Below are 14,352 nucleotides of genomic sequence, written 5' to 3'. Positions count from 1 at the left end.
CAAACTCCTGAACCGATTTTGCTGGGTATGGAGATACTTTAAGTCCCGGTATTATATACGGTTCGGGCGTCATCTAGTATCATAAATTAAGTTTCTGAAATAATATCTTTTCGTCAAGGTAGGTCTATGGAGCCTTACTCTACTCGACCCAAATCAATCTACTGTGACTCCTTTCCATTAGAGTATCAACCCCTTTTTTTTTCTTTTTTTAAGGAGGGAAATAAACCCCTACCCGATGCTGTAAGTTGTGGTTAACAATTGGAGTTGGTGACAGAAGGATGGATTTTTGGGTTCCGTACCCAAAGGGTAAAAATGGGACCCTATGACTGAGACTTCAATGTCTGTCCGTCTGTCCGTCCGTCCGTCTGTCTGTCTCCAGGCTGTATCTCAAGAACGGCTATAGCTAGACTTCTGAAACTTTTCACAGATTGTGTATATCTGTTGCCGCTATAACAACAAATACTAAAAATAAAATAAAATAAATATTCAAAGGGGGCTCCTATAGAGCAAATGTGATTTTTTTTGCCTTTTTTGCTCGATATCTATTGATATTATTATGGCAACAGGTAGGCACTTAATATTTTCACAAAGGCCTTAATTATAATTATTATGTCTAAGGGCGCATTTTCATTAGTCGTTAACTCTTACGGTATACAGCATACGGGGAGTCTATGACAACTATTGGCGCATTTTTATTGGTCGTGGCATGTGTTTCAGAAGTCTCCCGCACCCCGCATGCGGTTTATCGACCAGTGAAAATGCGCCATAATTCAATAATTTATAATAATAATAAAATAAAATAAACGTTTAAGGGGGCTCTCTTACAAAAAACACAATTTTTAGTTAATTTTTTTCTCTATAACGGTACGGAACCCTTCCTGCGCGAGTCCGACTCGCAGTTGGCTGATTATTTATTTTGACAACCAAAAGATCCTTGTAGCATGATTGTGATAAAATCATTTGTATCTGCTATGTGCTGCTTAAAATTATGAATGCAGTACGTTATTAATTACAATAAATAATTGTATCCGGAACAGGCCAGTAATATTTTTATGTCTGAGTCACTTATAATATAATAATTAGTATTTTAAAGGTAAATCATTTGTATCTGCTATGTGCTGCTTAAAATTATAAATGTAGTACGTTATTAATTACAATAAATAATTATATCCGGAACAGGCCAGTAATATTTTTATGTCTGAGTCACTTATAATATAATAATTAGTATTTTAAATGCGGGTAAATAAAAATTTCCGACCCTACCGATGAACTATTGCGTTTTATTTTTTCCATTTGTGTAAATTCCGTTGTACGACTCATTGCCATTTTTGTATACTCCGTTAGACGATTCTTTGCCATTCTCGTATATTCCGTTAGACGATTCTTTGCCATTCTTGTATACCCCATTAGATTCTTTGCCATTTTCATGTACACCATTGGCTTGTTTCTTGGGTTGTTTGTTCCAGTAGGTCTTAACGTAGAAGTCACCGAACATTTTGAAGAAGAACACAGACTGAGTGAGAACGAGAAGCTTCAAGATGGTTGGGTATCCGCAGCTGTAGAAGAGACTGTTGAAAGCGTGGACGCCAACGATCGCGAACTGCACCTGATAATATAAACAAAGGGATTATAATGTGAGACTTAGCACAAAAAATACATGTGGCACTCGGTGAAGTAAAGCTATAATTGCATAGCATTTTTTATCAACTTATGCTATTAAAATTCGCATACATCTAGTCGCTCGCACATAAACACCATGCCGAAGGGCAACGCTGGGTTGGTCGGAGTAGGGGGGTATTTTTTGGAATGAAGTTCCTTATCGCGCGTTGCGAAAAAAGTTGTAACGACACATTTTGATTAGTTCCTGCGCTGTAGTGGCAGAGTGCATAGATGGTGTTTGTTTTGGCGTCAACTAGATGGTGTTATAAAAAAAATTAACAGTGACATCTACCGGACGTTTCAATAAATTTTATTACAATTCCACAAAAGTGTCGTTGTTAGTATTCCTGGGCCTCAAAAGATGGCGTTTTTTTTAATATTCCATCCACTTCGTTCCATCCGGGTGTCCCTTGACACCTCTCAAGTTTTTTAGGATTTTTTCGTTACGGAATTTCTTGATTCGGTAAGCCCGGGATATAATAATATCAGTAACCAGCGATGCCTCAAACAAAACTGGTGTCATATTATTACAAGTTACAACTAATGCTTTGCAAGCCCAAATGGGCATAAAGGAAAGTTCGTTCAGAGTATTTTTTTCTCTTTAAAGGCCTTTAATAATGTGAAAATTGGCGTTTACCAATTTTTAAGAAAACATGCAGACGAATCGTGTAATGGTAAGCGGCAGCCTCTGCCTCATTATACGAGAAAAGTTCAACGCGTTATCTTTCTTTAATATTATCATCTTTAATCCGTTAAGGTCTTCTATAATATCCCAATCAATTAATATTTGATATTGCTGCGTTATTTTCTACGGTTGACTGTGAGGTTGAGATATTGATCCCAAATAGATATTATTTATTCATATTCTAGCCTAGCACTCTAGATACTTTATTTTATTTATTTATTTATTTATATCAGGCTACATAGGCCCATACAATATATACCTTAATGACTAACTAATAAATAAGGCTTTATTCAAATGACAAGATTTTGATGAGCGGAAACGGAGACGCGCTTTAGCATTTATTTGTACGGCCAGAACAGTGCTTTACATCTAAACAACCCTAATGAAGGTCACGAAACCTAATAAAAAAACTCACCAGTTGGAAAACTGTCACATACTTCTTCCACCATAAATATTTTTTGTATTTGTCTCCGAAGTTAGCTAATAAATAGTAGGAGTACATAACCACGTGCACTGCAGTGTTGAACAAACCCAGGACAGCAGCGTTTCCACCTGAAAAACAGTAAATGGCAGACCTACATTTTACAATTAAGTTAACAATTGCCGATACTAACTTTTAGGCGGGAAAGTAAATATTTTTTCACGCGTAGACGAACTAGACTTCACATGGGTTAGGTGTATGTAGACCGTAGTATTATCTTGTACTATTATCTATTCTGTGGTATTATCTTAAAACTTCATTTAGCACAGTATGGTGTAAGTGTGCGCAATCTGAGTTGATTGAATAAAATGAATAAGATTTTTTATTTATTTATTTATTTTATTTAAAAGTAATCTTTAGGTACAATTTTTTGTAACTAGCTTAAGATAAACCATACATTAATAGAATAATAACCAAAATATTCTTTAAATATTTCTTCTGATACCTACATAATACTTTTCATTTTCCGTCAACTAGCTAAAGTTGAACGTAAAAGCATGAAATGAAACTAGAAAACAAAATGCGCATGCTTACTTGTCTCGTATCAGATAATAATATTATTATAATATTATGATTTACATTTGACACGTATTTGTACTTTTCTTTGCGCTACGATACGATTTGTGAAATGTTATTCAAAATAATACTATTGCTACCGTATTTTTTCAAAGGGTAAAAGTTATATCTTACCAGGATTATAGAGAATGCCGATCCAACACCCGACTGGCATGATGGTGTGATGAAAGAGATGTAGGAAGGTAACCTGCCTGAACGATTTCCGTAGGATGAAAAACACGGTATCCATTAGTTCCGTTATTTTCGCTATCAGGTAGATGTAACATGTTTTGCATTCCTGAAAATTGATGTTTAAAAATTTGTTTATAAATTGTTTTCAAAGATTTTAATTATTCATAGAGAACGGCTTGCACTCTAGGCATAAATTTTCGCAGAGGGGGACATCACTATTTATTACCTAAGTCCTGACCTACTTTTTTTTGTTAAAGAAGGCAGGTCGCTGTAGCCCTGATCTATTGTGACTCCTTCGCACTAGAGTATCGCCCCCAACCCAATGCTGCTCAATGCTCATAAATTGAACGATATTATGGTTGGGGTTGGTGCCATGAATTTCCTTTGTGGATGAGTATTCGTGGCGACCAAGGTGCCTGTTCCTACTCTGTTATAGTAGAGCAGGACAGTCGAGGAAAACCTACCTAACCTACCTAAGTGTCTAAACAGACTAGGCCGAAGTTACGCGGCGTAAATTTCGCATGATTACGCCCGCAATGTATTTTAAATTACCGATGACACACTATTCCGTCGCGTTCCGTCCGTATTTTGTATGCGTTTGACATTGCGGACGTAATCATGCGGAATTTACGCCGCGTAACTTCGGCCTAGTGTGTTTAGACACTAAGTCCTAACCTACGCCGCGTCGCCTGTCTACTCTTCCTCCGTCATACGAATTTTCGATCAGTAACTGCTAATAGTCTCAACTAGATCTTAGTAGGATTTGGTACTCCCGACATCTATCGCATGATTGTGCAGTGGTCCAATAATTTAGTCCGGTCCAATTAGACGCAAAAAATATCTCAACCAATGAATAATTCGCATAAGTTAGACGTGGGAGAGCCATGCTTCGGCATGAATGGGCCGGCTCGACCGGAGAAATACCACGTTCTCACAGAAAACCGGCGTGAAACAGCGCTTGCGCTGTGTTTCGCCGAGTGAGTGAGTTAAACGGAGGCCCAATCCCCTACCAATAGGATAGCCTTCCCTACCCTCCCCTATTCCCTTCCCTTCCCATCCCTACCCTCCCCTATTAACCTATTCCCTCTTAAAAAGCCGGCCACGCAGCTGCAGCTTCTGATGCTGCGAGTGTCCATGGGCGACGGAAGATGCTTTCCATCAGGTGACCCGTTTACTCATTTGCCCCCTTATTTCATAAAAGAAGGGACATTAAATCCACCATTATAAATAAAACTTTTGAGGTTTTATTTATAATAATATCGTATTTAACATCTCTACAAATTTTCAGCTCTATGCGAATTATACCTAGGTCGAATGATTATTGTTTAATTTCCTCGGTTAATTTGTAATTAATCAGGATTGAGAAGTTTGACATAATATTTTGGTCAACGCGATGTCAAGTTTGTTTCCCGAACGATCGGAACATTCTTGGTTCTCGATCAAAGTTACTAGTAGGGGAGGTGATGCTATTTTTGGCAAAGTCGTTTCATACCGACCAAATTTTTGTCCAGTAGAATAATATAATATTTTAATGGCTTTGTCCACGCTTTGCCTTTTTCTGTTCGTCAAAGGCATGCGTTATAGCGCAGTCAACAGCGAACGTGAGGCATGCCCGCGACGCATGCCCTCTGACCGCATCCAAAACTTCGAAAATGACAATAATATTGGCGTTGCGTTTTCAATTATTGAATGCGCCAATATGAAAGTTGATGGCAAAAATTGAAGATTAAAGTGCACAGTATTGACATAGCTAATAATCAACATAATGAGCGTCAGTCACCGCACCCGTGGTGGGTTGTACCATCGAGGAAGTTGATTCCTATGCAATTGACAGACCAACGTTATTTAGTCGAATATGTCAATTCAATGTTAATTGTGATCTGTCAGTTTGACGTAACGCAACCAAACTACTTAGGTCCCCGATTTGCATAGGAATCAACTCCTCTGATAGTACATTGAGAGTGTCTCAAAAATGTCGAAAACATGTTTGCTAAAAGTAATTTTATACCGTATGAAAGTTTGATGGATGATTATTCAGGTCATGTTTAATCAAAAAATCACCGTTAGCCGTATTCCAGACGATTCAACGTCAGTCCCCTTACTGAATATGCAAAAAAATTTGAATATAATGTACATTATATACAAAATTTATACAGGTGAATGTTTCTACTTCGTAAATAATAAAAAAAACAGTCAGTCGTCATTATGACGGTGGACAAACCGTCAGCCAGCTATATAACTGTCGCAGTCGACTGGTTAAAAAAGGTTCAAATTGATTTAGAACATAATTGCAATAAATACCCAAAGACTTCTATTTAAACTGAGGTAGACATGCCATTCTCTACGAAATGACATTTGAAAAGCAATCCTAAAACAATACACTCAAAACATTACACACACAAACAAAAATGTATCTTCGTAGTCAACGGCGAGATGCCAATATTATTTTGTAACAAGAGTGACAAGGATGGTCTAGATGGTGTTCGGTGACACCAATATTTAAGATAATATTATATTTTATGCTATACAAGGTGTAACAAAACTATGTGATACTTTAGGATGTGTACGTGTTCCTTATTGTGATTTTACTGTGAAAGTAGCAGCGCTGAATGAGCAAAATTTTTTTTTTACTTTTGTATGGGCATTGGGCAAGCGCCCCAGTGTAACGAGTCTCTTAGATTAAAATAATAATAATAAATAATAATAGTTTAAAATACAATAGAACAATCAGAGAAATTAATTTCTAGGCAGATGGCGGACCTAAGTTATTTGGTCGCGTTTAAAGTTAAACCCAACCGATAGATCACAATTAACATTGAATTGACATGATCCGACTACATGACATTGTTCTGTCAACTACCTAGGATTTAGGATTCAATTTCCTCGATGGCACATACTAGCTATTTTAGTCACGACTGTAGTTCAAATTGTAATCGAACACCAAATTTAATAAATAACGGTAACATATACAAACATACATACATACATAGCCTGTGACACACATAACTCTTACTTTTTGCTTTGCTGTAGCCAGGTAAAAATTATTCATCTATTGTGAACAACTATGATAGGTAGGACCTGTGAAAGGTGATCTCTGAAGATTTATTTATATATTTTTTACAAAATCTTTTTATTTTTACACAAGATAGCATTTTGCCCTTTGATTACATTAATTAGTATCTGAAAATAAAACTAAGTGTGTTTTAAAAATTTCTTTGCTAACCGTACACACTCGCATACGACCGCGACTGTCGCGTACAGCGTGCCAGTGAAGACTGACTGCAACGGTGTGAATTAGCTCTATTCGAACGGCGGACAATTTGGTGCGTATGGCCCGTCTACATCAGTTTAAATAGAAGTCTTTGTAAATACCTTGGTGATGCATTTCATAATCCCGTAATTTCTTCTCGAATATTAGTATAAATTTTGATTCACTCGTATGTGCCCCTATAATTTCTGTCTCTTTAATAATACTTGTAATGTATATTTACGAAAAATATCTTAACACGACCACAAAACACCAGTTAGTTGACGCCATATTGTAAACAAAACGCACCTAGCGCCGCGGTGGTGAGCGCTGAATTAATTCATTTAAACGCGGCGCGCGGCGGCTGAATCAGCTGTAGTGTTGAACGTTTTGAGGGACCTAAATATTCAAATAAAAGGCTAGACGTGTGATTGAATGGCGTTGTTTATTCAAAAGGCTAGCTGTTTGATTGAACGGCTATTTAAACCAGTTGGCTGCGACATATACACGAAGACACCGACAATTCCACACTACATCTGCAACTAACTGGCGCGGCAGTGTACACAAAGACTTTCCATATTGTAGGTATACAGTATACACCCAGTGTTTAGTGCCTAGTGTTGTCATGTGTCCTATATAATAATACCTTAGCCTTACCATTAGGCTGGTCACATACACACGCTTCCGTATTCGGAATTCCGTGAGACTAGCGCACACGTTCGTATTTTTCACGAACGATCTCGAACGCGCCGTCTTGCACTACGAAACGTACGTACGGAATTCGACCCGTTCGGATAAAATGCGAACGTGTGCGCTAGTATGCGGCCAGTCACAATTTATAAAAATCGGCTAAGTGCGAGTCGGACTCGCGCACGAAGGGTTCCGTACCGTTATAGAGCAAAAATAGTCTAAAAATTGTGTTTTTTTTTTTGTATGGGAGCCCCCATTAATTTTGTATTTTATTTTAATATTAAGTATTATTAAATAATAAATATTAAAGTACACATACCTATAACAATGGAATTTGTGAAAAATTCATGTTGCCATGATTGATATACTTAGAGCAAAAAAAAGCCGATTGTTATTGTAAGGGCTCCCTTCATTATTAAATTTATTTTGGTTTTAGTATTTGTTGTTATAGCGGCAACAGATATACACAATCTGTAAAAATTTCAGTAGTCGAGCTATAACGGGTTTTGAGATACAGCCTGGAAACCGACAGACGGACAAACATCGAAGTCTTAGTAATAAGGTCCCGTTTTTGCCCTTTAGGTACGGAAACCTAAAAGCTAGCTCTGTAAATATTGACATTACTGAGAGTATAGTATACTTACTATATCAAAATACTTGTCGTCAATGTCTGTCTGTTGGCATGTGAGACTGTAATCTGTGAAGAATATACGCCAAACGACCTGTAAAAAAATGTTATTAATCAATCAAATCAGCCTATATTCGTCCACTACTGGACTGCCTCTTTTAAGAGGGCGACTAACTCAAAAAATCGAACATCGGCCTTCTCTCTTCACAGTCACGACCGTCTTTCATATGCCAGGTGAAAAAGGACGACGCGGATTCATCGCCAAATTAGTTTTTTCTCAATAACTCGACAAATATACAACATTTTAAAAATCCGCTAGGTCGATCTCTCAATGATAGAATTTTATACAATGTGTTAAAATATTAACTTAGTTCAATGCACGGTTATGGCAATAAATGAAAAATTCGTGAAAATTAGATGCATCTTTGTAATTTTTTTTCTATCGAGAAAACTTTAAGATATCGTCTTTTGCTCCGATCGAATTCTTGGAAATATAATGTAGTATCTAATTTTAGAAAATGATATCATTCGGGGCTTATTTTCAAGTATAAAAATGAATTATAAAAACAACACAACAAAAAAAAATTGGGATAGTCGCCCCCTTAATGAACGCCAAGATGGACGATCGCTTGCGCCCAACATGGTCCCGCAACTAAACATAGAAAAAATGATAGATTATAATATCAGGTATTATCAAAGAGATTACGTGAGTCCATTAAAAATATTTTTCTTTCTATTTATACAAGAATATAAAAGTAACAATTACCATATTGAACATGTATAAGCTTAACAACACTTGTGAGAAGTTGTGTAGCTTGATGGCAGTATTTAGTTCAAAAGGTTGTCTATTCTTCATGTACCATGGTCCGATTTTGAGGCAAAATATTAAATATACTGTGACTATGCTTGGGACTAGGTACGGGCTGCCGGTGAGGTACCATTCTCTTGTCACAGGATCTGAAAAAATAGAAGAAAATTATAATAAGGCCGTCCCCCGAGCAAACGACCTTGACCATACATTTGACGTGACCAAAACCCTATTTTTTTACTTATCTTAGTTCAAATTTGACCTAAAAAAAATTAAAACGTGTAATATGTAGTTTATGATATTGTCGATCTATTGGCGTGTGTTTCAAATAAAAATAATTTTCAAATACTAGGGAGATGCTGCATGTATGGCTCTAAAAAGCGGTAAATTACGGCATCTTAGTAGGAGGACCGCCTTAAATTACGTGATGGCCGCAACCCCGTTTCACAAAAAAATTGTTTTTCGCGTGGCCTGGGGACCGTTCATCTTTCCGTGATAAAAATAAAATAGAAATTCTTTACTACAGAAAAATTATACAGAACTTTCATAAGATATTAGTGTTTTTTTTGCTGTTTAAATTAAGAACTACTATTATTATTTTTAACAACAAATTAAAACGGACTTCCAAGGTAAAAACAATAGTAAAATCCTTATAATATTAATTTCACTCTTCTACGTATCTTATTACAATTTGTTAAAGAGATTAAATCCTTTCTATCTCTGTTAGCTACTAGTTCAAGCAAATTAGCTGAAAATTTGGAAAAATTAAAGTACGACTTTTATCTATCAGGATAGGTTATAAAGTTAAAGGGGTACGAATATTTTGGCCGACCTATCGTACCGCTATTGTGTTTTTTCGCGTTCACGAATATTTTTTTCAAAAATGGATAGCTAACATCAATACGAACAAAAAATAATCTTGGACAAAACCACGTAAGGTGTCACTGCCAAACTTCTACCAATTTAAGATATTGCAACTTTGGCAGCTCAAATCTTCGAAATGTGACGCTTTACGCGGTTTTGTTCAAGATTATATTATTTTGCTTGTATTGATGTTAGCTATTGAGGTACTATAGACGAGAGCCTTATATATCGGTGTATAAGCGTCAAAAGCGTGTAATGTTATGTCCTACTTACTAGGACATAACAAAGGAGTCGGTCTGCATATTTCATGTAATAAAAGTGTTAATAAAGGTTTTTAGTGAACATTTAATGCTAGATATTGTTGAGTTTTGTGTTTCCGCTAAATAATAAACCATAGGAATGGAACCACGTGGATTTACAATGATGAAATACTCAAACCAGATATGTTACTACCGCGCGCGTTGTGAAGCTTCAAATACGGCCCAATTGGGCCGTCTGTTGTTTAGTCTGCATCGAGCGCAGTCACGAACGTGCCGCGTCTTGTCTTAGGTACCTAAATAAATTGAAAATGACGTCGTGCGTGTTTCGAAAATGTACCAATTATGACTCGAAAGTAAACAAAACACATGGAATCTCTTACCACATGTCTTGATTGCAATAAATACCTCAATTATTTACATTTTCAATTATTTTTTCGAACAACCTGGAAAAATCGAATTTTCGTCATAGCTCAGGCGAAGAAAGAGACAGCGATACGATTTGACGTTTAAAAAGAGAACTATCTCTTTTATGCGAATGGTTTTTCGTATCTTTTGTTTCACTTATCTGTCAAATTTGTCAATGTCTGCAATTTTGAATTTGAAAATTGTTCGGAAGAGATTTAAGCCGGCAAATAGTATGGACGTAACATATCTGTATAAGTAGAATATCATTGTGGATTTAACATTAAATAAGTAATAGGCCTGGAGATACTGACACAAAATTCTTGGTCATTTGTACCAGTATGGCGGTTTTACAGGGGTATAATTACGTAAAGGCAAAAAGGGAAATGATGGTCATAGCGCTCGCACTGGCAGCTCGAACGTGTCGGATAAATAACGAGTGTCGAACGATTTGTTCCACAAAAATGCTTGTATTTTTAGATAGTCGAAAAAAAAATAAGTAGGCGAAAGCGTAATGCCATACTTGTCGGGTGCGGCTTACAGCCCGCCATACCGATGCGAATACGTTAATTTTAATAAAAAAATTGAACCATTTGTACCAGGCTAATTTTTGCATAGCCAACCCCAAGGGGTTCAAATAGGGGATGAAAGTTTGTATATAATAATACTTCTTAACGCGAGCGAAGCCGCGGGCAAAAACTCGTATATATATAAAACTCAAAGGTGACTGACTGACATGGTGATCTATCAACGCACAGCCCAAAGCACTGGACGGATCGGGCTGAAATTTTGCATGCAGGTAGATGTTATGACGAAGGCATCCGCTAAGAAAGGATTTTGATAAATTCCAACCCCAAGGGGTTAACATAGGGAATGAAAGTTTGTATATAATAAAACTTATGACGCGAGCGAAGCCGCGGGCAAAAGCTCGTCACATATAGTTAGAGTAGAAAAAAAATAACTTTACTCTATAACCTACATAATATTATCCTGATTATTTTGAGAATTTTCGCGGATGAAATTGTTGTTCGTCTTATCAATATGAAGCTATTACGAAAAATTAGCTTGATAGTAATAAAAAAAATTAGATTATAAGGATGTTATTATTGTTTTTGCCTTAGAAGTCGGTTTTAATTTTTGTTCAAAATAATTTGCATTAAAGTAATTTTACATTTTAACACATTGTATAAAATTCTATCATTGAGACATTGACCTGGCGGATTCTTTAAATGTTGTATATTTATCGAGTTATAAACAGAAAACTAATTTGGCGATGAATCCGCGTCGTCCTTTTCCACCCTGGAATTTGAAAGACGGGCGTGAGTGTGAAGAGAGAAGGACGATGTTTGATTTTTTGGTTTAGTCGCCCTCTTATTATGCACAGACAAACATTATAATAATAAACAATTATTTATTTTAAAATTATAATTATGACAGTATAATAATTAAGTCTTTATCAGGCGTGCATTTTTAATACTTAAATAATTAATATTTTTTTACTCACTGGAACGCTCTGTGAATAATTTTTCATATCCGTCAATGAGATCCGAAATTATTGTCACCATCTTCGGCGTGCTACCACGGTCACTTCTTAAACTAAATTGCTTCGCCGATTTGAAAAATGGTATTCTTTTAACTTAATTACCATTAACGTAAACAGGGTCGTGTGACTTTTGATACGGGAATTTATTAGTCTTCTCGCTTCATTCTTTCGCAGTATCTTATTACAGGTACTGTCGAATTTTGCGTCTTTAATTAAAGGTACAAGTCGGAAGCCGGCGACATGAAGCGGTAGCAGACGACGTGTCGTCGCGACACTATTGGTTTCTATGTATTTCTATGAAAGTCGCTAGCTTCGTGTCGCTAGCTGCGGAGGGTATTTCATAGAGATACATAGAAACCAGTAGTGTCGCGACGACACGTCGTCTGCGGTTGCTTCGTGTCGTCCGCTGCCAGCCTGCCCCTTTACACGCTGCATCTAGCTGCATTCGACATTACTGCTAATACCGACTCCAGTATCGAAGTTTCACAGAAAAAGTGTAACAATTCAAACAACTAAAGCTAAACGTAGTGTGAAATTATTTAACTAAAGGCATGTTAGGAGTCAGTATGTATATGTAGCGGGTTCCGTAAATTAAATAGTTAACATTAAAAGCGAGGTTATTTAAAGTACTGCTAAATCGATGGAAGATAAGACGAGCTATAGAATCCATATTTAACATTGAATTTCACATAATTATATTGCAAAATAACAAAGGTTTATAAAGTAACAAGTCACTGCGGTGCCGACAGGAATTTCTGCCACATATACGTCAGCTAAGTACTGTTTTACAATATATTATTTCGTATTGTCATGATGACTTGACCTTAAAGGGCGCACTTTTAGGGTTCCCGAGCCTGTTTTCTTCTTTCTTCCGTCCTTTTTGATTTACCAGGCTTGTTTGGCGGTCTATCAGATTGTGTGCCAGCCCGCCAATGAAGTCTAGTTACTGTAAGTGTTAACCAAAATTGATAACTATATAGAGGCTGTAATTGTCACAAAAGTAACAACAAATTTCTAAATCAAAAATATAGCGTGACAATAATAACGCAGCGTAAACAACAATCGAATTAATTTTTGCCGCTTATGCGGAACCGAACGCCCGAATCGAACTCTTTGCATTTGCTCGGTTTTTTTTAAATATGTACGTACACATCGGTATACGTCTTTCACTTTCAAAGGGCAAACCACGGACATCAGGTGAACGACCGACGATTTTTTTCATACGTTACAATATGTTATATTGTAACATGGGACAGAAACTGTAAATGTATTAAGTAAAAAGGCGTCAGATAAAGTTTTAAATGCTGCTTAAAGGAGTTAGCACACTGAGACGGGCCGTGCCGGGGCTCAGCGTGCCGGGGCTCAGCGTGCCGGGGCTCAGCGTGCCGGGGCTCAGCGTGCCGGGGCTCAGCGTGCCGGGGCTCAGCGTGCCGGGGCTCAGCGTGCCGGGGCTCATCGCAAAAATCCGCCTCCATACAATTTGTATGGAAGCGGATGCGCGTATCGCATTCTGTGTTGGGGCGCAGCGGATTTCCGCTTCCATACAAATTGTATAGAGGCGGATTTTTGCAATGGATCCCGGCAAGCTGAGCCCCGGCACGGCCCGTCTCAGTGTGCTTACTCCTTTAAAATGGAATACTAAATACTGAACATAATACTGGATACCTGTGCTGGCCATAACTGTAAATGAAAATATATATAGCGTGAAGTTACCAGTAGGTGTATGTTTCTTCTAGTACAGCAACATGTTTCAGTCCAGTCTAGCATCCAGGTATCTAGAGCCAGCTGTTGTGTCAAAAGTTAGGGTCAATTCAGACCGCAACGCGACGAGGCGAGACGAGGCGTGGCACGGCATTTTGTATGGATTTGACAGATTTCAATAGCGTCTGACTACGAATCCGTCAAATCCATATTTTAGAAATTAATGAATCAGCCCTAGACCGGTAAGCCTCGGCAACTTTGAGCGCATTTAAATTGAAGGTATAGTACCTTTCTGATTTGTAACAGTTAACCTGCAAATGCAACAGTTTAACTGAACCTTAAATATTTAAAAATTATCCAACCCGAATTTTTAATCGTGACTCGCAAAATTCCTACAAAAGATCAAATTCCGAACTCTTTTAAACATGGAAGTTTAAATTTATTCATTCTAACGTAAGCCATTAGAATTTGCAATGTATGGTAATTGTAATTAATTATTTATTAGACGCGGATGTTTTTCGACTACGATTTATGAACAGTCTGGTCCGGAAGTTTCTTTAAGAGCACGCCAGACGGTAGCCAACGCATCTTGGAGATGCCGTCGCCGATTGCACCGAGTCTCCGAGTTGGTTGCGAT

The 14,352-nt window shown here is 37.3% G+C and overlaps 1 protein-coding gene across 2 annotated transcripts; it reads right to left on the bottom strand.

Annotated features, from left to right (window-relative positions):
* Nucleotides 1-1,260: 1,260 nt before the first annotated feature.
* On the bottom strand, nt 1,261-12,315 carry LOC121731018 (elongation of very long chain fatty acids protein AAEL008004-like). 2 transcript variants are annotated; one of them, XM_042120310.1, is made up of 6 exons: nt 11,976-12,315; nt 8,904-9,094; nt 8,154-8,231; nt 3,516-3,678; nt 2,760-2,896; nt 1,261-1,606 (listed from the first exon to the last, which is right to left on the bottom strand). In XM_042120310.1, exons 1-6 carry the CDS (start codon nt 12,034-12,036, stop codon nt 1,271-1,273), a joined length of 966 nt encoding a protein of 321 aa, XP_041976244.1. In that variant the 5' UTR covers nt 12,037-12,315; the 3' UTR covers nt 1,261-1,270. The 2 variants fall into 2 exon arrangements, with proteins under 2 accessions (XP_041976244.1, XP_041976245.1); XM_042120311.1 differs by having other exon boundaries at nt 12,117-12,314.
* Between the last annotated feature and the right edge of the window lie 2,037 nt (nt 12,316-14,352).

This window comes from Aricia agestis, chromosome 10, assembly GCF_905147365.1.
Source record: "Aricia agestis chromosome 10, ilAriAges1.1, whole genome shotgun sequence".
Classification (NCBI taxonomy): domain Eukaryota; kingdom Metazoa; phylum Arthropoda; class Insecta; order Lepidoptera; family Lycaenidae; genus Aricia; species Aricia agestis.
The sequence above is the reverse complement of the archived record's forward strand: the minus strand, read 5'-3'. Positions and strand labels throughout refer to the sequence as shown.

What these genes read in the sequence shown, in the direction of transcription:
- LOC121731018 (XM_042120310.1), bottom strand. Translation starts at nt 12,036, where the DNA reads ATGGTGACAATAATTTCGGATCTCATTGACGGATATGAAAAATTATTC. An exon ending in ATTATTCACAGAGCGTTCCA is followed by an intron (nt 9,095 to 11,975) that starts GTGAGTAAAAAA and finishes CTATTTTTTCAG; the next exon opens with ATCCTGTGACAAGAGAATGG. An exon ending in ATGTGACAGTTTTCCAACTG is followed by an intron (nt 1,607 to 2,759) that starts GTGAGTTTTTTT and finishes TTATATTATCAG; the next exon opens with GTGCAGTTCGCGATCGTTGG.